Below are 25,719 nucleotides of genomic sequence, written 5' to 3' on the forward strand. Positions count from 1 at the left end.
GCGCTGGAATTATGCATTTTAAAAAATAGTATATTGTATAACTAGTGCTTAAAGTTGGATATTTTACACGAATGTGGCAGTTGAGCCACGGGTCGTAGGAGTCACATATCCAATCGGCACGTAATATACACTATACTTTTCCGACGACCACGTCTGCTTGGTTGCCTCATACTATTAAATTACAATGATTTTCACCACTTTTTGGTCAAAAGATGGAAAGAACACGCCCCGAATAATTTCTCAAGAAAATGTGACAGTAGAGTACTAGATTATTTGAATCACGGTTCTTGACGGTTGAAAGCTATGCGAATTCAGACATTTTACATTGTGGTCGTCGGAAAAGGAGATAAAACTACAAATTCCGGCAAAAATAAACTAATTAAATAAATTATTCAGACGGAAAAAGTTAGAATTTTTCAATTAAAATTGGCATACGAGTCAAACCCGTTGATATACATCACTGCTGCTTTGTACAAAAACTCAAATTGTTTTAATTTCTGCACGAATTGTGGCCGGTTGTGCCTTATGTTCCTCACGGCTTGGCACACATCGCAAATTTGTTCAAGTTTCATTTTTTCAATGATGAAAGACAACGCGACGAAGAGTCCCGACGCTGTCACTCCATCACTGAGGAAAAATCAAATAAAATTTATTCTCTCCAGAGACGTACTTACTAGCAAGTGACAAAAATCGGACTCGCTCCTCTTCCTGCAGTGTTCGTTTGCTCCCAGAAGCTCAATAAGTCTTCAACGTAAGTTGGACAAAGATTTCTTGGCGCCCAATTGTTAAACGCTATAATTTGCACCTGTAAAAACTCTTTTCTGGAGTCACTATGTAAATGTACAGTGATCACTTCATAGCACTCCAAAGGAAGAGTATTCACGTGGTTTAGAGTGATGTGAGGGACGGGATTCATCAAGGAATTCAACGCCGTTGGCCAAAACGAACAAGAAGTTGAATCTTCGGGGTTGATTTCATTGAGAGAAACGATTACTGCGTACGCCGTGTTGGTGTTTTCATCGACGAGACGCCAAAAGTCCCCCACAGTGCTAGGAAGAGGTTGTTGGGTGACGATGAAACGACCTGGACACCGGAACCCGTCGACTTTCACAGCGTTGATGTAAGAAGAAGTTTCGTCTTCTGGTGGACAACGGGAGATGAAGATGCGGCCTTGAATCTCTACAAAACTTCATTAAACTCCGATTGTTAATTTTTTGGTAGTACCTGGAATTATGTCTTCAAAGCGATTCTTTTCAGGAACCACCACGAACTCTTCGTCAGTCTGTCCAACGGTTTTCATCGCCTGGTCTTGCCATTGCGTGTCTTTCAAATACCTCATCTGTGCTGTTAAAGTACTCTTCAGCGCGTTGTTTACGTAACTTTCGATCTCGGTGCATTTTATCGAAGTGTGCAGACCTACGAGACACTCGAGGACTACTAAATGTGCCAGTTTGTATTGTTCTATATTATCGACCATGTTGGGTCTTTGGTCGCGGAGGATTTGCAGAGTTCTTAAAGCGTCGATGGCGCTTTCTCTGGATGCCATTCGTAAAGAAATATCGCATAAGAGGATTGTACCCGTTCTTCCAACACCAGCACTGCAGTGGACTACGATCGGCGATTTGGTACTTACCGGAATTTGGAGTAATTTTTGTAAGAATGGTACTAAACTCTGAGAATAGAGAGGTACGCCGTGGTCTGGCCAAGAAGAAAAATGGAGTTGTTCGACCTAAAAGAAACAAGTCACGGATTGCAAAAACTAGAAGTACCGACTTTTCGGGATTCCCCGTTGAAGGTTACAGTGAAGACGCGATGCTCATAATCCGCGAAGACTGTGTGAGTTACGTGTTGAACTGTGATGGCACCAAACTCGAGAGTTTCGTTAATATCCGGCCAGTATTTTTCTACTTTTTTCTGAAAGTTTCAATAGAAGTTGATATACCTTTAGTGTTGTTTTTACTTACCTTGCCACCTTCATAAATATTGGCCAAGTTAGCTATGTACTTCACATTTTCTTGCCAGATCATCTTCCAGAAATCGTTGAGGGTGGCGGGTTTGGGTCCTTGAGTGGCGATGTAGGCTTTGCTGACTTTGTACCCCTGTGCATATCAATACAGTTACAATTGTTAATAAAAAAAATCTATTGTTGTTACATCGATATAATTGGCATTGATGTAGTCCGAATACGGTTGATCGTCAATTTTCTCAAGAATCACTCTAGTATGGTCATCTGGAAAGTCAATTTTAATGATGGAAACCCCAGTGGTACGATTTAATTACATGCGATTAAATTATTGTACCGATTCTTGGACTTGTTTTCTTTTATTATACCGTAGTTCCACGATTTGGTTTGTCCACGAGGAAACAGCTAAAATATTTTTTTAGTCATGTTATTTTCAATTTTAGTTCTTACAGCATGTTGTCGCTCAAGTTCCCTATTTCTGATCGACTCCTTCACATATTCCTCGAACTCAGTGATTTTAATAGGTTTCGAGTAAATTTTCGTCCTATCTTTAGCCTCCAAGGTGGGTTTCTAAAGTCGCAATTAAAAATTCGAAAATTAACCAGCAACAACTTACGGGTTTTATTTTCGGAGCTTTTTTTGCAACTGGAATTTGGAGATTAGCGTCTGGGACGTGTGCTAGAGGCACCTCGTCGTCTCGAACATCTAACACTTCTCGTGCTAAAAATTACTGACTGGTTAAACGATAATAATTGTCGGCCGCACCTACATGTGTTATTTTCCTTGAAGAAGTTATTTTTCAGCACCATTAGGTCATGCCTTTTCCTGGAAATTTTTGTGGAAATAAAACCGTGGTGTTGATAACATTATTTACTCACCGATAGATAACCGCCACCAGTGGGAACAGCAGAAATAGAGCAAGCAGGCCGAAGAGACTTGAGTCAATTTCAGAAATTGGGGCTTTTCCTTGTGTACTTGTCACGTACGAAAATACGCTTATTCTACTGAGACTTTCAAAAGTGTTTATCACAACTATTGTGATGTTGTACGATGTTCCCGTTTTTAAAGGCGAATTGTTAATATTTTTGCATATGGAACGTTCTACAGTTTCTCCTAGTAAGACTTTCAATGTCGGTGAAATAGGTTTACATTCAGAGACTATTTTTAAGTTCTGAAAATTGAGTTCTTTTATTTCTGGGTGAGAATCCATATTATGGCCCTCGTCCTCTTTAAAAACGTACACTTTGTAACCACTGATACGTGCTTTTGTTTCGTTCAACATCAGATTAAAAGTGATTGTATCATTTGTGGATTCAAAGTTGGGCTCATTTAACAGTTCTGGAATTTTTGGTGGACTTATCGTCGTCATTTTAACTGGAGAACTTTTTAGACCATTGTCGACAACAATGCTGACTTCGTAAAGTGTTACAGACGAAAATTTATTCGCTTCAATCTGTAAAGAAACTTTTACGGCCCCGTTAGGTGAAGGAATTTTTCTTACTTCGTAGTAATAAGTCAAGTTGTAGTTGGTTACATTGAATATTTTCTCAATTTTTGTTTGATCTGATATTATTGTAATCACAAAAAATCGAATATCTCCGTTTGTTACGTTTGGATGCTTCCATTCTAATGCCAATTGATTTTCTTCTGTCCATCTGGCTCTTAGATCGTATGGTGGTTCAGATTGTTCTGAAATTGCCTCAAATTTAATCTCTAAAATGCATTTTATTTAAGCAGCCACTTACCGATTTGGGTAAATGTTTCGACAGAAACAACGCCACCGAATCCATTGGGATCTTGGTTTTTAGCAGATACCTACATTTTGTGTCGATGAATTGTTCTTTTATTTACAAGTTTTTACCTGAATGTTGTAGTAATTGTTACCCATCAAATTTACTAAAGTTGTACAGTGTAAATGAGGCCATATTCTGCACGGAGTTATTCCAATTTCAATCGTGCCTGCATAATACTCAATTTTATATTTCTCTAAAATTCCATTTGGTGGATACGATGGTTCCCACTTGCAAGAAATTGACGTCGAATTTTTCGTGTAAACTACCAAGTTTCCGACTTTTCCGGGCACTGTTGGTATGCAAAAAGAAGTATTTAATGAATTCAAAAGCGCAATATTACCTGAGGGTTGTGTTGTAAAAGTGTGTCTTTCTGTATCACTACAAACTTTTTCTCTGCAAAACGTAACATCTAAAGAGTAATTCGAAAAAGTCATTAGTCCAGTCAAAGCAATCATTTTTTCCAATATTCTGTTCTCGGTTTTGGGATTTGCTTTGGGATCTGTGCACCATTCACTGGTACAGTTCAACGTAATTATTATATTTAGAGGACCACGAAGTTTTTCGCAATTTATCGAAGTCAGATTGATTCTTGCTCCTGTGTATGTTGTTCGAATTGATAAAACTTTTGGTATTTCTTCGTCTTTAATGTCGACTGAAGGTTCTGATGTTGCCGCCTGTTTAGATGCCGGTCCTTGATATTTTCCATTTTCAACTGAAACATTAAACCCATAAATCGCATAAGGGTTCAAGTTCTTAATAGTTAAAGTAGTGTCTTCCGTTGTCTGCCTGCCTCTAGGGAATGAATCCAACCCGGTATAATCACAGGACACGTATTTTATGAGCTAAAATCGATTTATAATTGTCTGATTTCTTATTTATTAATACTTTACCTGAAATTCTACAATGTAATGTTTAAATTCGCCGTAAATATCTTTCGGTTTTTCCCATTTTAACAAAACGGATGTGCTTGATAACGTTTTTGCAGATAAATTCCGGACAGGTTTGGGAACTGTTGATCATAAAATATATCATACAAATTTGTTTCGTTCCAAATGTTTTACCTCCTTCGTCAGTACTGAATTTTTTTTGTCGAGTTTGTTTATTTCCTTGCAATATAACCGTATAGTTCGTGAAAGGATTCAAATTTTCGAAGAAAGTTCCAGTGCTGTTGGGTTGCCCAGATTGTCCATTTTCGAAAAGTGAAACCGAGTATTGTTTACATGTGACTTTTGTTGCCTGAAAGTAGATTTAAAAAATTATAATTTAATTTGTATGTGTCAAATACATTTTTTACCTGAATTAATGATACAAATGCAGTTGTGTCAGTTGAAGTAATGTTTATATTGTCTTCGGTAATATCTTAAATTTAAAATTGTTTATTAAAACTACTTCAGATAATTCGTGAGAATTTGTTACCTTCACATTTGGTTGTAAATTCTTTAACGTTGAGATGATCACCCAACTGCCACTGACCATTTTGCAAAATTATAACACTTCGAACATAATAATGCGTCTCCGGTTCAAGATTATTAATTGTAAAATTTGTATAGTCTTTGAACAGAAAACCCCGTCCTATGGTTATCCAATTACTGGTGGAATTTTGTGCATTCTGAAAAAATAAAATTAAACAACAAGAAATTTAGAAAGAGAATCAACGACTTTATACTGGAAGGTGTATGTATCAGGAGCCTCAGAAGCCATTGCGTTTTCAACAGTAAAATCCAATACTGACACGGTGACTTCTTGAAATGAGACTTTTAGTATGACGGGTGGATGCGTGAAATATATTGAGCTTGCTGAAATTTAAGTTAAACAGAATAACAACTGTTTTCACAACGTACGTATGTCGCATTTAGGGCCGGAATAGTTATTTGTGCACAGAGAACATGATCCGTTAACTTTATTGCAAGTGTTATAACAGTTTCCACAGTTTTTCTGGCATCCATGACCATACTTACCATTATCACATTCTAAAAAGAAGTATTAGTACCTGGGTCACAATTCAAAATTTGGAAATAATATGTGTGTATTACCGTAGTAACAATCAGAGCCTTGAAATCCAGCAGAACACACACATTGGTCTTTCCCACAAACTGTAATTTGTTTGCAACCGTCGAAAATCATTTCACATGGCATACAAAAGTCTCCAATTGTGTTTTCAGGGCACTTATTTTCGACCGGAGAATTGTTTTTATCTAAGTCGAATTTAATAACGTCTGCACTGGATAATAATTGACACTTTGCTTCTTCAGTTAACCCAATATATCGAAATTCTAAAAAACTTTTAAGTAGATTTAATTGCACAGGTTTAGAAAACAACCTTCTTTTTGGCACAATCTGACATTGTCTATTGCCCAGTAGTTTTCCTCTTCCTTGGAACTTATAGTGTTCACTCGCAATTGTACTTCGGGCAGAGTCACGTTTTTAGCGATAAATTGGATGCGGTTCCAACCTGCTCGCTAGATTGATAATTTTCAGTCAATGAAACAATTTTCAAACTAAAACTGCACTTACAATGCATTCAAAAGTTTGTTCTTGGTTGGTGTGCGCTAACAAAACCCTAATTTTGCATGAAGGGCACATTAAGATGTACATTGAGACACACACTCTTCCTTTTGTAACTTTAACTGGTGGGCCCAAATCCACGACTTCGTCTTTTTGATGCGTGTATAAAAAATCGACTGAAAGTATTATCATATTTTATTACAATTTAGTAAAGCAATTCGAACGTACGATTGTGTACTTTCCATAATCCTTGAACTAATCTGCTATTTAATATTAAGTTGGTGACACTAATTGTATTTTCTGGATCTTCCCATTCTAAAATCGGACTGTCTTTATTGTCAAGGATCGAAGTAAAACGCAAAGTTTTGTCTTGTTTCGACAAAACAAAATGAGCCCATTTTTTGTTGCTCAAAAAGTCTTGCGAGTGCTAAAATAAAATTTTAATTATTGTAATTAACAATTTAAAATACCAACCGTTGAGTTTACTCTTCTAGCTGAACAATCTCCGCTTGGCCATTTACCTTGCACAGACGGTATGCAATTTTTCTTACATTTTCTGATTGAACTTGCAATGTCGCGAAAAGCTTGAAGCAAAAACCAGTAGCAATTGGATTTTGATGGATTCTCACCATCACAAAGAAAAATATGCGCTTCTTTTTCAATTCGAACGGAAAGAGGAATTGCAAAATCAGATGATGATATTTTTAGGACGTTATAATATTCCAGTGCTTTTTTATCTCCTTTTGTGAAATCTGTTTTTGTTACTGGAAACTCTATAAAAATAAGACTTTGTCAGTTATTGCATATCAACTATCTATAAGTAATCATTCTAATACCTTCCCATCTTTCGTCCAAAATAACCTCATTTAGATGTAAATCAACTGAATTATTCAGAGTCCAAGATCCTTTGATGAAATGGCGTTTGGTTTGATTATCATTTTTTATGTCGCACGTGAAATCATTTGTTCTTGGATCTGGCTTGTAAATTGAACCTAAAAATTAATTATTTGTATGAGCATTTTGAGGTGAATAAAACTAAATGCAATGATTCAAATATCCTGATCCATTTTAACTGAAAATTAAATGCTAGTTTTATATTTTAGTACATACGGGCTTGAAATTTTTCTGTGATATCTTCGACTATCCAACTCATAGCATAGGAGCTGTTGGTCGCACAAACATAGGTATTTACTTTATATTTTTTTGCTAGAAAGAAATTATTTTCACTGTTGGAAACTGTAACACAGGTCAATAAAAAACCACACAGTAACACTCTAAAACCCACAGAATTAATTAAATTTCAGAACTTAAAAATGATCAAAACATACTTTTCTTTGAACATATTTGTCTAACACCAACTCACATTTAAGCGCGCCCAAAATATGTTATAATAATACCGCAATTACGTTTTATAAAAGTGATAGAGGTTTCCCGGTTGACACATATCCTGTGAAATGATAAGAGAAATGAGAAAATCTTCAAATAACATTGTCAAGTAAACATAATAATTGTTGGGAGGCAATGCTGAATGGAGATAAGAGAGAATGAGTAAAAATTAAATTATAGAAAAATTATTTGCATTGTACATCTTATCGCCGTATATCTCTTTACTTTTCTATTTTCTAGTATTTAAAGAAAAACTTCTTCTGTTCTTTGAGCCTTTGAGCGTTGTTATAAGGATTAGGAGTTAAAACAATGACACATAAACAAATAGCGACTAATTTTTCCGCATATTATTTATTTCATAAAGTAGACAAATAAGCACAAAGTTTTCGCATATGATTAAATAACAACCATTTCATATTGGACATTGAAAACAATTTTTCTAATCAAAGTTTGCATACGATTCGAATCCCTTGACATAAAGCACGGCTGCTTTGTACAAAAACTCGAATTGTTCCAATTCTTGCACAAATTGTGGTCGGTTTTGGCGCACGTTTCTTACAGCTTGACAAACGTCGCAAACTTGCTCGAGCTTAATTTTTTCAATAACGAAAGACATCGCCACAAAAAGTCCCGACGCAGTGAAACCATCACTAAAACAAACAGACTTAAAACCTCCTTTTATCAAAAACGAACTTACTAGCACGTGACAAAAATCGGGTTTGTTCCTCTTCCCGCAGAGTCAATTTGCTCCCAGAAGCTTAAAAACTCTTCAATACCAACTGGACACGCTGTTCTCGGCGCCCAATTCTTCAAGCTAATGATCTGTACTTGAAGGAACTCCTTTCTGGTTTTGGTACACAAATGTACTGTGATGACGTCGTAGCATTTTAAAGGAAGAGTATTGATGTGTCTTAGAGTAATGTGCGGGTTGGGTTTCATCTCAGGATTCATAAGACTCGGCCAGAAATGACAAGAGGTTTTGTCTTTGGTGTTGATTTGATTAAGAGAGACTATCACTGCGTACGTCGTGGTGGTGGTTTGGTCGATGAGGCGCCAAAAGTCTCCCAGAGTGTTTGGAAGGGGCTGTTGAGTGACGATGAAACGACCTGGACACCGGAAACCATCGACTTTGACAGCGTTGATGTAAGCGGAAGTTTCGTCTTCTGGAGGACACCGGGAGATGAAGACACGGCCTTGAATTTCTGTAACTCCGGTGTAGTAATTTGCGATTAATTTTGATCATCAAACCTGGAACGACATCTTTAAATCTGTTTTTTTCTTGAACCACCATCATCTCGTTTCCTAACTGTACCGATGTCTTCATGATCTGATCTTGCCACTCTGCGTTTTTCAAATACTCGATCTGTGATTGTAAGGCTCCATTGTTCAATAAAATGTCGACAGCCTCAGTTATGTCTTTACACGGCACTGACGTGTCTAAACCGATAAGACACTCAAGAATAACTAAATGTGCCAATTTGTATTGTTCTTGATTGTCGACCATGTTAGGTCTTTGTTCTCTGAGAAGTTGTAAAATTCTCAAAGCGTCGATGATCCCCTCTTTTGCCGCCATTCTTAAAGCAATGTCACACAGGAGAATGGTACCGGTTCTTCCAACGCCGGCACTACAATGCACTAAAATTGGGGATTTGGAGCACACCGGTATTTGAAGCAGTTTCTGCAAAAACGGTACTAAGCTCCGGCAGTACAGAGGAACACCATGATCGGGCCAAGAAGTGAAATGGAGTTGCTCCAACTGAAAAAAAATCAATCATTAAGGTTCAAAATCAAAAAATTAGTACTTTTCGTGATTCTTTCTCGTGGGAAACGGTGAAAACGCGATGCTCATAATCAGCGAAGACTTTTTGAGAGACGTGTTGAACAGCAATGCCACCAAATTCTAGAGTTTCGTTTATATCAGGCCAGTACTTTTCAACTTTTTTCTGGAAAAAATCTATTTGGTGATTCACTCTTCTGATTTCGATCCTACCTTTCCGCCTTCGTAGATATTTGCGACATTTGCAATATATTTTACGTTTTCTTGCCATACCATTCTCCAGAAATCATCAAGAGTGGCAAGTTTGGGTCCTTGAGTCGCGATGTAAGCTCTACTCACTTGGTGTCCCTGAAAATCAAATTGTTACAATTTTAAATAAAACAGAACTGAAATTGTTACATCGACGTAATTAGCATTGATGTAATCAGAATTCGGCAACCCGTCGATTTTTCTCAAAAGGACTCTACTGTGATCGTCTAAAGACAAACAATATGTCTCTGAAAGCCGAGCAAATGTGCTACTTACAAGCGAGTAGATTCTTATATCGATTTTTCGGTTTGTTTTCCTGCATAGATCCGTGTCTCCAGGATTTTGTTTGCCCGCGTGGAAACAGCTGAAATTGTAGTTTTCAGACGGTTTTTTTCAGTTTTTAGTTCTTACAGCGTGTTGTCGTTCTAGTTCCCCAGTTCGGATCGATTCTTTGACATATTTTTCAAATTCGGTGATTTTTACAGGTTTTGAGTAAAACGTGGTGGCGTCTGTCGGTTTCTAGATGGATGGATCATCTTGAGAACTGTGTAAAAGGTAGTTAATAACTTACTGGTTGTATTTTAATTTTTTTCTCTTCTTTGGTGTGTGTAACATGTGAGAGAGGAATTTCTTCGTCTTGAACGTCCAACACATCTGTCGCTAAAAATAAGTCATCAGGATAATAACGTTCAAAAGTACACTTACAAGTGTTATCTTCTTTGAAGATGTTATTTTTTAGTGTCCTAAGATCGTGTCTTTTTCTACAACTTGTCATTGCAAAAATAATGTTACAAGAGTTGAATACTCACAAGTAAAGAACTGCTAATAATGGAATGACAAGAAGAAGAACAAGTAACCCAAAAAGATTCGAATTAGTTTTCGAAGGAGCTTCTCCTAGTGTAGTTTCTATGAACGAAAACACCTTTTTTCTACTAACTCCTTCATACGTGTTTATCACAACGAGCGAGATGTTGTAAGATGTTCCAGAAGATAAAAGAAGATTGTTAACTCGAGTGCATTTAAAAGATTCGGTTTGATTTTCTCCTAAAGTAATTTTTAATTCTAGATTATTACTATGAAGGTTGCAAAAAGCGACCATCGTCATTTTTTCAAAGTTAAATCCTTCTAGTTCTTTGTAGAAACTCAAATTGCTTTCTTGACCTGACACTAAAACATATATTTTATAGCTTTGACTTAGTCCTTTAATTTCGTTGAATGCCAGGTCTAGTAATATTGTGCTGTTGGAGCTTTGAAGTTTGGCTTCTGGAGATAATTTTGGGATGTCTGGTGGAGTTCTGCTTGTTCCTTCGGCAGCAGAGCTTTCTTGACCGTTATTAGAAGAAAGGCTAACTTGATAATACCTTGTTGGGTAAAATCTTGTAGCATTGATCTGAAACTGTGTGATTAAAAATGCTCGCACATATTTATTTGTTCATTACTGTGAAGTAATAAGTTAAATTATATGCGGCTTCAGTCAGGTAAAGTCTCTCGCTTATTATTTCTTCTCCCAACGGATTTATTTTAATGTCAAAAAATTTAATATCTCCGTTGGTTTCATTAGGATGTTTCCATTCTAGTTTCAAATCGTTTAGATCCGACCATTCAATTTTAAGGTCGTATGGCGGTTTTGGTTTACCTGAAAAAAAATATGAAACCAAATCGTCAAAACCACTTTTAGTCACCTTTTTGTGTTTGTGTTGTGATGGTTTCGTCTTCACCTTTTTCTGTCGGTTCTTCATTTCTGGCGGAGATCTTAAATTAAAACGAAACTCTCATTATAATCGACAAATTTGTGTTTGTACTTACTCGAATGGTGTAAAACACGTCGTTTCTTAAATTCGACAGTGTTGTACAATGTGAGAGAGGCCACAATTTACATAGTGTCAATTTAATAATTGTTTTTGTGTTTTTTTGTTTGTGACCGTAATAATGAAAAATTTCGTACTCTTTCAAAATTCCATTCGGTGGACTAGGAGGCTCCCATCTCAACGAAATCGACGTCGAATTTTTCGTGTAAACTATTAAATTCCGAACTTTTCCAGGAGCTGATTAAAAGCAAATCATTTTCAGTTCAAGAGGTTTAGACATTACCTGCCGGTTTAGTACGAAACTTCTTTTTCCTTGACTGATCGCACACACCGTTTCCTCTACAAAATTTGACTTCTAACTCATAGTTTGTAAAAGGTATCAAATTGTTCAATGGAATTTCAGAAGCTGAGACCAGGTTTTGAATTTTTGGATCTCTTCTTTGATTTGGGCACCACGGGTTGGTACAGTTTGTTGAAATTTTTATTGCGATAGGACCGCGTAATTCCTCGCAGTTCGGTTGTGACAAATTAAGAATTGCACTAGTCTCATCTGGAGTAACATTTACTTCTTGTGGTAGTTCTTCGGATTCAAAATGATCGGCAGCGGAGGTTTGGACTGGCAGTGTGGACGCTGGCCCTTGAAATTTCGTGTTTTTGACAAAGACACTAAACTCATATGTTGAGTAAGGTAACAAGCCCTCAACTGTAATCGAGTTTGTTGTGGTTATTTGTGAAACTTTCCCAGATGGTTTCTGATTTTCAGACGAACATCCCATGAAAGATATGTGCTAAAAAGGACACTTGGGATATTTTTTTTTCGACATTAACTTACCGTGTATTCCAGGATGTAGTGTTTAAATTCACCCCTAATTAGTCGTGGATGTGTCCATTTCAATTGAACTGAAGTATTCGATGGAGTTGCGAAGAAGTTGGAAACTCGTTCAGGCACTTAAAGTTTACCAAAATTTTTAAAACTAGTGGTTTAATTCGAGCAAAATTTTACCTCCTTCTGTTGTTGTAAATTCTTTAATGTAATTAATTTCGTCTCTGGATATTTCAATCTCGTATTTGGTAAAGGGCTCCAAATTGGTAAAGTACGTATTGTTCACTTTTTTAGTCAGTCCTTGTTGGATATTAATAATATAATGTTTACAAGTAAGATGAGAAGTCTAAAAAATAAGTTATTATATCAAACTTGTGTTAAATTTTACCTGAATGAAAGAAATGGACACGGTGGTATTAGTGGGTGTGATCAAAACATTCTCCTCAGAAATATCTAAAATCTCATTTATGATCAATTGGTAATCACAAAATTCAGTAGTACCATCGCATTTTGTAGTAAATTCGGAATGTTGAAGATAAGGACCTAATTGCCACTGGTTGTCATTTGCGATAATAACACCTCGCACAACATATTTCGTGTCCGGTTCTAAAAACTGAATTTGAATTGTTTGTTCTTCGGGAAATATAATGGGATTAGTTGCCATCCAGTCGTTGTCCGAATCTTTCTAAAAATCTACAGTTTAGACAATAATAATTAATAATTATAGTTACGACTTTGAATTGAAAGAAGTAATAAGTTGGTTGTAGACTATTGACGGTTCTAATCGAAAAATCATGAATTGCGACAGAAGCTTCTGTGTACGTGAAAGTAATTATCTTCGGTGGATTGGCAAAAATTATGGATGGTGCTAAGGATTAAAAGCTATCATTTCTCCATTTCTTGTGTTTTTGGTAATTACTCACGTATATCACAATTTGGACCGGAATAATTCTCTTCGCAATTCGTATATGGACATTTTCCATCAGTTTTATCACAGGTTGAGGAGTAATATGTGTAACTACATTTTCCGCATGGATTTTGACACGCAAATCCATAAAATCCAGATGCACAACCTAAAAAAACTGTTTTTTTCGATTTTTTTTAGATTGGGATAGATACCATAATAACAGTTTTTAGAATAATATCCAGCAGAACACGAACAAGTATCTTTAGAACATATCGTTATCTGTTCGCAGTTTTGAAAAACCAGATTACACGGCACACAAAAATCTCCTATTGTGTCTTTGGGACAATTATTTTTCGCTTGTAATTGTGATGGTTCACTTTTTAAATGAATGACGTCATTTTTTTCAGAAATCACTTGACAGGGAACATTATCTGAACTTTCCAATATGCGAAAATCTGAAAATAAGTTTGTTTATTAATGAAATTATTTAAAAATATAAAGGAACCTTGCTTCTGACACAATCGAACTTGATCGATTGCCCAGTAAGATGTACCACTTGGTCCTGTAGTAGATATAAGTAGTTTCAAGCCGGATCTGACCTGAACGTTCTCGGTTACAAATTTAATTTTTGTCCAACCCAAATTCTGTCAGAAAGACGTATTATTTTTTAGTTTTCATGTTGTTAGAGGTAACCTACCTTGGCTTGGAAAATTTCATCGTTTATAATTTTTTTTTGATCTGCTAAAGACAACTTTAGAGAGCACGAAACACACATCAAAACGTACATAGTTACACACAGAAAATCTGTGGTGAATATTTCAGGCCCAATATTAATTTCTGTACTTTCGACTTCTGAATATAAGAAGTCGACTAGAACCAAACCAATGATGTAATTGGTTAAAATAAATAATTTACTTACCTTCATGAATTTTCCACAGAGCAGGAACTACTTTGGTGTGGAGTATCATATTTGTCACTTTTACAGAAAGCTCTGTATCTTTCCATTCCAAAATTATTTTTGTTCCACGATCAGTTATTTCACTCAAAGTTAAATCTTGGTTATGCTTTGAAAGAATAAAATGAGACCATTTCGTAGATGACAGAAAGTTTGGTGGATGCTGATAAAAAAATGTTAAGAAAGGCAGAAATAGAGAAAGTACGAACCGTTATGTTGACTCTACGATAATTGCAAGGCCAGTTTGCATAAACGTTATTTTTGGAAGGTATTTCTCCACTTTGACATTTTCTTATTGAACTGGCGTTTCCGTGAAAAGCTTGCAATAATAACCAGTAGCAATTGGATTGTATTGGATTTCTTCCATCGCAGAGAAATATGTGGGCTTCTTTTTCGGTTCGAATAGAAATAGGGATGTCAAAATCTTCTGTTGTTATGTCTAGGACCGGTTCGTATCTTAAGTATGAATTGCCATATACGGGGGTAATTTTTAGAACTGGTATTTCTATAACTCTTTAAATAAGAATGGGTTTATATTTATGGAGTTAGAATATTAAGTACCTTCCCATCTTTCATCCAAGATAATGTTATTTAGGTCAGCGTTTCTTGAATTTTGTAATTTCCAAGGTTCTTTAATAAAGAACTGTGTTGTTCGATAGTCATTAGTGATTTTGTTGTCAAAATTATTTTGTTCCGATAAGTATCTAGAAACTAGAAATGTCAAAATTTATATGAGCATCTATGGACATTTTAAAATTCATTAAAAACTTGCGTACCAAAATTTGTTTGTCCATTATTAACATTAGAAATCCAACTCAACGCGTTGGAACTATTTGTAACACATTTGTATTCACTGCTGTAGGAATATTTGCTAGCTATAAAGGTGTTCTGACTTGAAACTGAAGAGATGGCAAATATCATCAAATTCAAAATCACTCTGAAATAAAGATTTGAATGGATTTTCATTAATTTTAAATACACACACATTTTCGGTAACATAATTAAACCCAACACTTGCAAGGTTATCAAAGTACACGAAACATGTGGCCACTGCTACCACAAATCCTGCTTGAAAAGTGATAGGAAGTTTCCCGGTTGACACATTTCCTGGCACACGATGATAACGATGTTCTTCTTCGCAAAAAATCAAATTTTTGTAGTCAAAATTGGTCAATTCAGGTGAAACAAAATGGCATTATTTATTTCTTTTATTTTGAGATTTATTATTGTTTCACTGATATAAAAAAATGATAAAGAATATAAGTTACAAACTGGTGCAAATGCGCAAATGACTTGAGCGTGTAAACGGGGCTTTAGCTTTGAGCAAAAAAAAGTTAAGATGATTCATGTTGGCGGTTTCGGGTTTCCTGTCTTTCACAGTGAGCAAAAAATTTAAATGATATCATTTTATATTTTTTATTATTTACTATGTTTACGTTTAAAGGTTATTGTCAAAGTGAATTTGATAAAAAGGTGCGGTTTTTGTCATAATTTTTCTCGCATTTTTGTTGTTTAGAATTTGTTCTTAAATATCCAAAATTTGAAGATCGCTCTGAAAAGGATTCTTGAAAATCACCTCAAAAAGATTTGCGAACTTATTTCGGTCGATATCTAATTTATTTGTACCTATAGCAAGCTTAAAGTTTCATATCGTCGTCTAAGTGGCAACCTACGCAATCTCAATTTTTGCAACTTTACAGGACAATAAAAAAACAGTTTTTTTTTAGATTAAATACATTTTTGGAATGGTAATCCTCTACATTTGTTTTTTATTGTGTTTCAAACCATTATTAAAAGTTTCAATAAAATAAAACAATTTTCTGAAGAAATGCTTGAGATAGAGAGTGTTGCCTTAATTTTTGCCTGAGATAGAGCAAGTGCAGTTTACGTTTTCAATACTATACAAACAACAAACAAATTTTTTTGTGTTAAAAGACAAATCTCATCCTTTTAACCATTTCAATTGTGAATACTGTTGCGAGCATGGAATTTCGGGTATTGCTGTAATTTATGAACGGACCACCGTCGACATCGACAACGTTCTGGCCTCGATGGAGAGCATAACATAAATAGACAACTTTTCCAAATTATTTCAAACATCAGTCATAATCACAATAAAGCTTAAAGTACATCTAATTCTATGTGGCAGAAAAAACTATAAGCGTTAATTGGTTGGCCATTTTTTTTCACTGTGTCTTCTGTAGATCGTTATTAAATTAAAATGAGTGAAAAAGAACGTATTAGTTAGTTCACTTGGAACATAATATAAAGAGCCATCGCTAACTTCCATTTTTGTGGATGTTCAATTAGGCAATTAGATTAGGTATAATTTTACAAACTCGCCGTATGTTAAAAATTAGGACCATGCTATGTTGATATTGTGGTAATAATAAAAAACGTAGACACTTTTTTCATGCGTGTTCAAACCCTTGCGCTGGCCTTTTTTTCGAATTAATTACATTGCTTTAAAAAATTGTTTTTTTTGTAATATTATTTAATGATCTGTAGATTTATTACTTTAAAATAGAAATCTTATGGTTATTGATGCTATGAGTGGATTATTTTAAATCGAATTAATAATTTTTTATAAGAGGTATTGTTAACTTACAATATTTGCTTAATATGAAGGAACATAGGACGATCTATGTTGGAAGCACCATCAAACAGTTTTCTTCTCGCCTAACACACTTTTAACTCAATCCGACATACACTTTATTCTACCTTATTTTGAATTGAGAATGAAATAGCGTATGTTGCCTTACGTATTGAGATAGCGGATGTTGTCAAATTTTCGCGTAGAGCATAAAATGTAGCAAAATTCAAAAAATAAACTCCGTCACGACATTCCCCACGAAGAAACAATTCGAAAACAAGCAAAAACGAAAAATCGTCAAAATTGAGATAGAGGCAGTTGCCACTTAGACGACGATATAGTTGATTTTTATTTTTCCAATTTTTAATGCTCGATATTATCGAAACTATGACAGATAATAGGAAACGGTTGGCGCTGTAGTGTTTTTCTCTCTTTTCTTCTTTAAGATTTGCTTTCAAATACTTAAAATTCGATGGTCAATTCATTCGCGACAAAAATTTCCGACTTAATCAACAAAAAGTTTTCAATTTTTTGTTTATTGGCAGCTTCTCGAACACAATTGGACCTGAGACTTTTTGAGACCAGTTGATAGATTTCCAGCTTCTTTTTTGATTGGGGCAAACTTGCTTTTTCTCCTTTAGAATTTGCAGAATTTTTTCACAAAAAAAAATCCGACTCAATTAATAATTTTTTTGTGTTTTTTTTTTCGGCCACCGAAAAACTATTTTAGCCACCGATTTGAGATTTGGCAGGTTGATAGATTTCGAGCTGCTCTTTCGATTTATGTAAACTCAAAGGTATTAAACTTTGTTTTTGCTTAAAAAAATATTAAAAATTACTCCAAAAAAACCTCTTGAAAACAGATTTTGATTTGTGGAGCAAACTCAACTAACTTATTTGCGCTAATTTAACGCAGAATTTAAAACTAGGTAAAAAAATAGAATACGAGGTATTTATTTCAAAAGCTGCTATATTAGAATTCTAATTCTAGTTCGGTTAAAAAAAGTACTAAAAAGTATTATCTAGCTACTACCACTACAAAGGCTCTCTTAACTAATTAAAATTAGCATAAAATTGAAAACTATCTATGTAAGCCACTGCGGCTTTGTATAAAAATTCAAACTGTTCTTTATTCTGGACAAACTCTTTTCTGTTTTGCCGAACAGCCCTCACTGCTTGACACACATCGCAAACTTGCTCCAGTTTCATTTTCTCAATTATAAACGTCAAAGAGACATAAAGTCCGGATGCAAGAGCCCCATCGCTAAAAAAATCAATTTTAAACCAATCCACAATCCCGCTATTTTTTCTTACAAACACGTGATGAGAACTGGTTTTGATTGCCTCGCCACTGCTTGTGATTCTTCACAGAACGTAAAGAAAGTTTCCAAATTCTTCGGGCAGTTGTTCCCGGACTTCCACTCTTTGAAAGCCATTATTTCCACTGATTTATAATCCTGGAAAAAGTATGGTTAGCGATTTCTCAAATTTCTTTCAACTTACTTCTTTGTCTGCTATGTGCAGCTGGAGGGAAATCGAGTCGTAGAAATTTAATGAAAGTGTGTTTGCGTTCTTCAAAGTCATAAATTCAACTGGTTTGAACTCTTCGTTGGCGTTAGCGGGCCAAAAACGACAACTGGTGTCGTTCTTCAGATTGATGTTGTTGAGAGAGATTATAACAGAAATGTTTTTTTCTTCGACAAGGCGCCAGAAGTCACCAACGGTGTTGGGCATGGGCTGTTGGGTTACGATAAAACGACCTGGGCATTGAAAACCGTCGACTATGACGGCGTTTATGTAAGTAGAAGACGGATCATCCTTGGGAAAGCGAGAGATGTAGATGTTGCTGAAAGAATCTAAAGACCGCAAAGTTAAACTTCACTAAGCGAAGTTATCTTACCGGGGACAATCGTCTGGAATCTATTTTTCTCTTCCACTACGACGAAAGTCTCATCTTTAGTCATCAAACTTTTCATTGCATCATCCTGCCATTCCTTGTCTTGTAAATCTCGTATCTGTTTCTCAACTCCTTTATTCCCAATCAGTTTCTTCACTTCTGTGTTGATATCGCTGCACGGAATCTCCGTTTTCACCCCATGAAGATACTCCAAGATGACCATGTGCGCCAACATGTACTGTAGTACGTTGTCGACCATATTCGGTCTTTGATCTCGAAGCTGCTGGAGAATTCTTAACATATCGAGGGATTTTGTTTCTGCTGCCATTCTAAGAGCGATGTCACAGAGGAGGATCGTACCAGTTCTACCAACCCCAGCGCTGCAATGAACCAACACCGGAGACTTGGAACTCAGAGGGATACTCTGGATTTTTTCGAGAAACGGAACGAGACTTTGGGAATAAAGCGGTACTCCATGGTCAGGCCACGAAATGAAATGGTACTGATGGATCTCTCGAGCTTCATCGTTGCAGACAGAGCGAAATATGCGGTGTTCGTAGTCGGCGAAAACTTTCCTTGAAGTGTAGTAGACTGTGATGGCGTCGAAACAAAGAGATTCGTTCTGTTCTGGCCAGTACTTCTCGACTTTTCTCTGATTAAAACAGATTTTATGTTAGTTGTTAACGTGTTTCGCTCACCTTTTTGCCCTCGAAGATGTTGGCCAACATTGCTATGTGGCGGACGTTTTCTTGCCAAATCATCCTCCAGAAGTCGCTAGTTGTAGACATTTTTGGGCCTTGAGTTGCTATGTAAGCTTTGGGGACTTTGTAGCCCTGAAATAATGAAGTTGCAGTGGGTTTGTATTTAAAGAAGAAACATGTTACGTCGATGAAGTTGGCGTTAATGTAGTCTGAATACGGATGATCTTTAATTTTTGCAAGCACTACTCTCGTGTGGTCGTCTGTTAACAATTATTAGAATGTTAATATAATCACCTGGCGCATCCACAATTTTAAACTTTTTTTTTAACTTACATGCTGCCAGGTTTGTGTATCGATTCTTGGACCTGTTTTCTTTTATAGACCCACATTTACACGGATGTATCAGACCTCGAGGAAACAACTGCAACAGTTAAATTGTAACGCGTGTTGAATAATCAGTACAGCATCTACCGCGTGTTGTCGTTCCAATTCATGACTTTTCAGAGAGTCTTTTACGTATGTTTCTAACTCTGATGTTTTTACCATTTTTGAATGTATTTGCTCAGTTTTCGGAGGTGTGGGTAACAGTCCTACTTCTTCATTTGGAATGTCATCTAAAAAATGATTTGGGTAACAGAAAAAGTAGAGAAAAAGTTACAAACCAGAGGGAATTGAAGTGAATTTTTCAATAATTTCGTGTCTTTTTCTGAAACATTATCAATTAGATAGAATATTTGTGGGGAGGTATTACGCACATAAAGATGAAGATGCCGATCGGGATGACCAATAAGAGTGAAAGTAATGGTAGAAGATTAGTGGAGGCGGCTGGTAAAGCGGCCGAAAATTTCACATCCGTATATAATTTGTAGCTACTTTTTTTACCATCTTCATGAACTAATAGAATTGTGATGTTGTATTTTTTACCAGGTGCCACTGTTACAATTCCTTGTTTTTCGCAAGTTGGTGTAGAGTGGTTCGATTTTCCAATTGTAAATTTTGTTGAATTCTTGTACCGATCGCATTTGTAGAGTAATTTTAATTCATCTAAATTAATTTTAAAGGTTTGTTTAAATCGTTGCAGCTGTGGTTCATTGGAAGAACCGTTTAATCTTTCGTCTGCTACAAACAAAAACAATTTGTGGTGATGCGAATCTGGAATATCTTTAGCACGAGATGTTTCAATGCGAATTGTGTCATTTAAAAGAACAATTTCTGGTTCTGAGGTAAAACTGGGAATTTCAGGTGGGCTGGAATCTTCAGTAAAAATTTCACTGCCATTAAAACCGTTGTAGGCACTAACTTTGATTTTATAATTTTTCGAAGATAAAAAATTTTTCGCTGCTATCTGTAATTAAAATTTGTTTTTTCAAATATTTTTTTAAGGCACTTACGGTATCAGTGTAAATTGGTTTGTAATTGTTTGGTGAAGAGACTGAAAGTATTTGATAGATAGGAGTGCTCTGGTTGTGATCATTTTCTGGTAAAGGGAATGCAATTATTTTAAAATGTTCGATGTCTCCGTTTGCTTCAACGGGATGTTTCCATTGGAGTTTAAGATCATTGTCTAGGGTCCAATAAATCTTGAGGTCGTGTGGAGGTTTTGATGGTTCTAAAGTTATGTCAATTAAGTACAACCATAGAAACAAAAATTAATTAAATAAAATACAAATTAACCTAGAAAGCAGTTTTCAAAGAAATATTGGTTATTTACCTTTTTTGGTTATAATTGAAGGCCATCCTACGTTTTGACCAAAAGTATTTGGAAGTTGATTCTTGGCTTCTATCTAAAACAAATATTTGAAAACTCTACGCTCTCAAAAGTAGATTATTACATTGACTGAATATTGTTGATTTCCCTCTAATTTGTCAATGGTGTAACAATGAAAATCGGACCACAATTGACACTGGGAGTTTGTCACATTGTGTTCAACGCTTGCACCGTTTGGACCAACAACGATTATTTTGTATAATTCAATCACTCCACTCGGCGGATGTGGAGGCAACCATCGAATTGAAATAGAACTTTCGTTCTTTCTGTAAACTGAAAGGTTTTTTACCGTGCCAGGAGCTTCAGATTCAGTCATAAAAACATAATTGAAAGTGATACAAGACTTTCGACAAACTTCGTATTTTAAACTGTAATTTGTAAATGGAGAAACAGATAAATTTGAATCTTTCAGTTGGTCTACATTTTTAATTGTATATGATTTTGTATCATTTTTGCACCAAGGTGTTGAGCAACTCGTAGATAGTTTTATTTCTAATGGACCTCGTAATATTTTGCAATCGTCAACGAAGAATTTGAAATAAACCGAACGTGCTTGTACCGTTTTTTGAAATTTTGGAATTTCGTTTTTCGATATTTCTTCTAAAAACACATTTTTATTTTTAATTAAAACAAGAAAGGATTTATGTACTTGCTTGAAGAGTATCTGCCTGTATAGTTTGAAATGGACCTTGATACATGTTGTTCTGTGTAGCCACTGAAATTGTATATTTGGTATATGGAGTTAAATTTGTAAGAGTGACATTGTTCTTTAATGTTGTAGTATTGTACCAATTCCATTTGTTAACTGCGTTAGGTGGACATCCAAGATGTGACTCAATCTAGAAAATGGTTATAATTTCTTGAAAAATATTACTTTTTGCTGAGGTTTACTTCATATTCGACAAAATAATATTCTAGGGTTCCTCTGGTTTCGCCGGATTCCCATTTTAAACAAATTTTTTTGGTACTATTACACGTTGTTTTAAGAGCTTCGTTTCGGTCGGGGACTAAAAAGATGAAAGTACATTGCTATTATTGTTATTAAGCAGTTATCTTACTTCCTTCTGTTGTTTTAGCTGTTATTATCAATATAGTTTTATTTTTTATTTTATCAAATAAATATACTTTATAAGATCTAAACGGTTTTAAGCTATTAACTGTGAAATCGTAATTATGGAGGTCATAAAAGTAATCTGCCTCTTTAGGATGTACATCTACTCTTATTTCTGTGTTGTCAAATCGACAAAATTGTCTGTTTTCCTACAAACAACATAATTTATATTTTTTTCTACTTAATTTGTAATAGTTTTACCCTTTTCTCTACAAAGAAATTTATACTTGTATTTTTCGGCTTAAGTACAAGATCTTCAGCAGTTACGTCTAAAATTTAAAAAGAGATGTAAATTCGTACATACGTGCTTCTTACTAAAATTTTTAATTTTAATTCATACCATCACATCTTGTCGAAAAAGAGCCGTAGTAATAATACTTTGTATCTTTTTCATGAAAAACACGGAAAACATATTTTGTACCAGGCTGTAAATTTGAAATCGTAATATTGTCTTCTTTACCGATGTAAAATGTTTTATTTGCAGATATCCATTTGTTGTCACTTGTTTTTGCTATCTAAAAAAATTAAGTTTAAGAATTATTATCGACATTTCTGAACAAATCTTACTTTATATTCTATCCAAAATTTTGTCAGAATATGTGCTTCTTGTTGCAACATATTATTTGATGGCACATTAAATACAGCTTCTGTGTATGACGTACTTACAACTTTTGGTGGATTTTTGGTAAACGGCTCCGCTAGTTTAACAATTACTTGTAACATAATTCAACAATTTGTATGATTTTATGTTTACCTTCCGCACAATTGAATCCAAAATGGCCATCTTTACAACTTATACATTCACCCGTTGTAGTGTTGCAATGATTATTTTTGCAAAGTTGTGAACACTGTTTTTGACAATTATGTCCATATCTGCCATTTGTACACTCTGAAATTATTGAAAATAATATTAGAAAAATATGTCAAGTCGGTATTACCATCATTGCAGTCGTCTGAGCCTTTAGTTTGATAACCGGCTGCACATGAACACTGTTCAACATTACTAATTTTTTTACAAATTTTTAATTTTCCACAGTGCTTGGTGTTCAAAAATACAGAACAAGGAACGCAATATCTGCTAACAGTATCTTCAGGACAGTAATTGGTTGTCGACCATAAATGGTTTCCGTGGAATTGTTTTGCTGTAAAATATAATGATTCTTGGGCTGCTTTAGAAATTAAATTATTTAGTTCTATACATAAATTAAACACTACGTTTTGACCTTACTTGGTAGATTTTTACGCAAAGTAAGAACTGTTGGCTTGGAAGACATCAGTTGACAACTTCCGTTCCCATTCGATTTAATTATTCTAAAACCTGGAAAAAAGTTTGTGATATGCATAATTAAAAACATCAACCAACCTTCATTTGAACACTGTCTGAGGTCGCTAATTTCCCAAAAAGCATTATTTTCAATATCAAGCTTGATGGTAGTTATAACTAATTTTGCTGCATTTTGGTTATTCGAGTTGAATTGTATCTCCATCCACTTCGAACCCTTGCAAAAATAATGAGTTTACAAAATTATTTAAATAATAATTTTTACCGTAGTCGTATAAGTTTGTATAAAAGTGTTGTTTTCGGCTGCACCCATAAATTTAAACTGTATTTCACATGCTAAGCACATTTTCAGAAAAGCGGTTATACAAACGGCATTATTTTTAGCGGTTATAAAGTTTTCAAACGTTGTGGTTTTGTGTTCTTTAGTACGATAATAGTTAACTGCAAAAAATGTCTTATTTACATGTTGGGCAATATTTTGTGTTATTACTTTTGTGTAATTTCCAGAGCCCCACACCATGTTTTGAATGTATTATCATATAGTTTACATTGAAACTGTTATCAGGATATGTTAAAATAGCTTCATCATCGCTGTTTCTTAAAATGATACTGTCTTTTACCCTTCCAAGTCGAAAGTGTTTCCACATTGTGCTTGAAAGGAAATTTGTAGTACTTTTAATTCTTGTTTCATTGCATTTATCTCCTCTTGGCACATTGTTAAGATATGGTATATTGCCACTAGGGCATTTTCGTACTAGTGTTTTTGTTCCTCCAAATCCCATTAAAAGTAACCAATAGCAATTTGATTCGGTGACATTTTTTCCATCACAAAGAAAAATATGGGCATCTTTTTTAATGCGAATAGAAAATGAAACCAGTGAGTTGGGTTTTAGATTTTCTGCCATTATTTCAAATTGTAATGGAGCCTGGTCTGTATTATTATGTTCAGTTCGATGTATTTCAAATTCTAAATGTTAAAAAACGGTAATTGCTTTTTAATATATTATATTATTCCTTACGCTCCCAACGTCGATCTAAGATGATTTGTTCCGAAATCATGCTCTGAGAAGCCCAGCTTTGTATTTTGAACTCCTCGTCAAAATTCGAAAAAGTATTTTTCGAGTTTGAAAAAAAACTTGACACTAAAACATACATAGACAGATAATCTATTGCATACAGTGATTTACTACTTGAAAGCACACCTGTTTTTGTCGAATCCATTGTACTGGTTGCATCATTATCATTAGAAAGCCAACTTAGACCAAAAGAACTGTTTGTAAGACAAAAATATTTTTTACCGTCATATTTCTTGGCAATCAAAAATACATCATCACATGAGCAATAATTTAGCACCTTCACAATTAAAATAATTGCAAAAATTTTCACAAAATTGTTGTTTGTGGACAACATTTTCCTTCATCACTCGATTAAAAACTGTTAATCTGATAAAAATTTGTTTAAGATGCAAATATCTTATCATTATAGCAACAATTTTAGTTTCCTGAAGGTGTGTGACAGTCAACCGTTGCTAATCTGGAAAGCCCTAATATTTATCAACACTCGCTCAAGGTAAAAATGATACGACTTTTTATTATACCAATAAATTGGCAAATAAATTTATGTATGTTGACGTTCATATTTTTCGAAGATAAAGAAGCAAATAATTAATAGTATAATTAATAGCATGTTATAAAACCTTTTATTTACGAGGTTGAGTTTGCAACACGAGCGAGTCTGCGAGCGATAACGTAATACTATGCTTTATCTACGACCACAAAAAAGTAGACACAAACCTTGGATTTTTCACCACTGTAAAAATTCGATTTCAGACAATGATCTTCGCACATATTGGAAAAATCGCTCGACTTTTGTATATGTGCGACTCAGGTCGAACTATGAAGGTGACATCTTTGAATTTTGAAAAAGTGAATAATTAATTAAAAACTCAAAATCCTATTTTTCGTTTTTAAGAAATATCAAGAAACATACAAAGTTCAAAACAACATTAACTTGTAGAGAATTAAAACCTCCATGGAGGTGATTTTTTTGTTTTTGTCATTAAATCCTACTTTTGAAGATATTAATTAAGGCGGCGGTTTACCTCCAGAAAAATTCATGTTTTCAGGCTTCACAAAATTCGATATTGTCACGTTTGGGGTGACAAGGGCGGGTAGGTTAAATATCGAGATAATAAAAACCCA

The 25,719-nt window shown here is 34.9% G+C and overlaps 3 protein-coding genes across 5 annotated transcripts; all 3 read right to left on the minus strand.

Annotated features, from left to right (window-relative positions):
- Nucleotides 1-296: 296 nt before the first annotated feature.
- LOC148181950 (receptor-type tyrosine-protein phosphatase S-like) lies at nucleotides 297-7,750 on the minus strand. The gene is made up of 30 exons (XM_088050732.1): nucleotides 7,668-7,750; nucleotides 7,590-7,609; nucleotides 7,372-7,548; nucleotides 7,098-7,253; nucleotides 6,736-7,034; nucleotides 6,490-6,688; nucleotides 6,271-6,437; nucleotides 6,077-6,215; nucleotides 5,790-6,029; nucleotides 5,598-5,726; nucleotides 5,416-5,552; nucleotides 5,173-5,365; nucleotides 5,051-5,115; nucleotides 4,818-4,992; nucleotides 4,647-4,765; nucleotides 4,097-4,598; nucleotides 3,825-4,045; nucleotides 3,709-3,778; nucleotides 3,465-3,652; nucleotides 2,842-3,416; nucleotides 2,733-2,788; nucleotides 2,580-2,683; nucleotides 2,414-2,533; nucleotides 2,281-2,368; nucleotides 2,154-2,230; nucleotides 1,965-2,099; nucleotides 1,774-1,914; nucleotides 1,225-1,729; nucleotides 675-1,179; nucleotides 297-627 (listed from the first exon to the last, which is right to left on the minus strand). Exons 1-30 carry the CDS (start codon nucleotides 7,748-7,750, stop codon nucleotides 417-419), a joined length of 5,796 nt encoding a protein of 1,931 aa, XP_087906858.1. The 3' UTR covers nucleotides 297-416.
- A 238-nt stretch (nucleotides 7,751-7,988) lies between these two features.
- LOC148181951 (uncharacterized) lies at nucleotides 7,989-15,238 on the minus strand. Of its 3 annotated transcripts, XM_088047355.1 has the most exons (29): nucleotides 15,152-15,238; nucleotides 14,943-15,103; nucleotides 14,728-14,877; nucleotides 14,376-14,671; nucleotides 14,131-14,329; nucleotides 13,909-14,081; nucleotides 13,717-13,855; nucleotides 13,424-13,666; nucleotides 13,228-13,377; nucleotides 13,039-13,172; nucleotides 12,806-12,989; nucleotides 12,693-12,757; nucleotides 12,485-12,650; nucleotides 12,314-12,429; nucleotides 11,765-12,269; nucleotides 11,480-11,718; nucleotides 11,356-11,425; nucleotides 11,113-11,309; nucleotides 10,483-11,063; nucleotides 10,379-10,434; nucleotides 10,245-10,333; nucleotides 10,085-10,192; nucleotides 9,950-10,037; nucleotides 9,824-9,900; nucleotides 9,638-9,772; nucleotides 9,450-9,590; nucleotides 8,896-9,403; nucleotides 8,345-8,849; nucleotides 7,989-8,297 (listed from the first exon to the last, which is right to left on the minus strand). In XM_088047355.1, exons 1-29 carry the CDS (start codon nucleotides 15,163-15,165, stop codon nucleotides 8,087-8,089), a joined length of 5,700 nt encoding a protein of 1,899 aa, XP_087903481.1. In that variant the 5' UTR covers nucleotides 15,166-15,238; the 3' UTR covers nucleotides 7,989-8,086. The 3 variants fall into 3 exon arrangements, with proteins under 3 accessions (XP_087903481.1, XP_087903472.1, XP_087903489.1); XM_088047346.1 differs by lacking the exon at nucleotides 15,152-15,238 and having other exon boundaries at nucleotides 14,943-15,139; XM_088047363.1 differs by lacking the exons at nucleotides 14,943-15,103; nucleotides 15,152-15,238 and having other exon boundaries at nucleotides 14,376-14,679; nucleotides 14,728-14,804.
- A 2,492-nt stretch (nucleotides 15,239-17,730) lies between these two features.
- Nucleotides 17,731-24,955, minus strand: LOC148181952 (uncharacterized). The gene is made up of 27 exons (XM_088050746.1): nucleotides 24,721-24,955; nucleotides 24,538-24,660; nucleotides 24,009-24,485; nucleotides 23,784-23,959; nucleotides 23,600-23,735; nucleotides 23,465-23,554; nucleotides 23,175-23,405; nucleotides 22,991-23,125; nucleotides 22,804-22,949; nucleotides 22,577-22,751; nucleotides 22,438-22,505; nucleotides 22,184-22,385; nucleotides 22,000-22,132; nucleotides 21,915-21,964; nucleotides 21,190-21,863; nucleotides 21,069-21,141; nucleotides 20,749-20,966; nucleotides 20,113-20,702; nucleotides 20,020-20,063; nucleotides 19,829-19,971; nucleotides 19,691-19,778; nucleotides 19,541-19,617; nucleotides 19,355-19,489; nucleotides 18,660-19,308; nucleotides 18,263-18,615; nucleotides 18,074-18,216; nucleotides 17,731-18,023 (listed from the first exon to the last, which is right to left on the minus strand). The coding sequence occupies exons 1-27, from the start codon at nucleotides 24,926-24,928 to the stop codon at nucleotides 17,813-17,815; spliced, it is 5,748 nt and encodes a 1,915-aa protein (XP_087906872.1). The 5' UTR covers nucleotides 24,929-24,955; the 3' UTR covers nucleotides 17,731-17,812.
- Between the last annotated feature and the right edge of the window lie 764 nt (nucleotides 24,956-25,719).

The sequence above is a fragment of the Gnatocerus cornutus genome, chromosome 1 (genome assembly GCF_029298725.1).
Source record: "Gnatocerus cornutus isolate USDA-ARS CGAHR chromosome 1, icGnaCorn1.1, whole genome shotgun sequence".
Lineage (NCBI taxonomy): Eukaryota > Metazoa > Arthropoda > Insecta > Coleoptera > Tenebrionidae > Gnatocerus > Gnatocerus cornutus.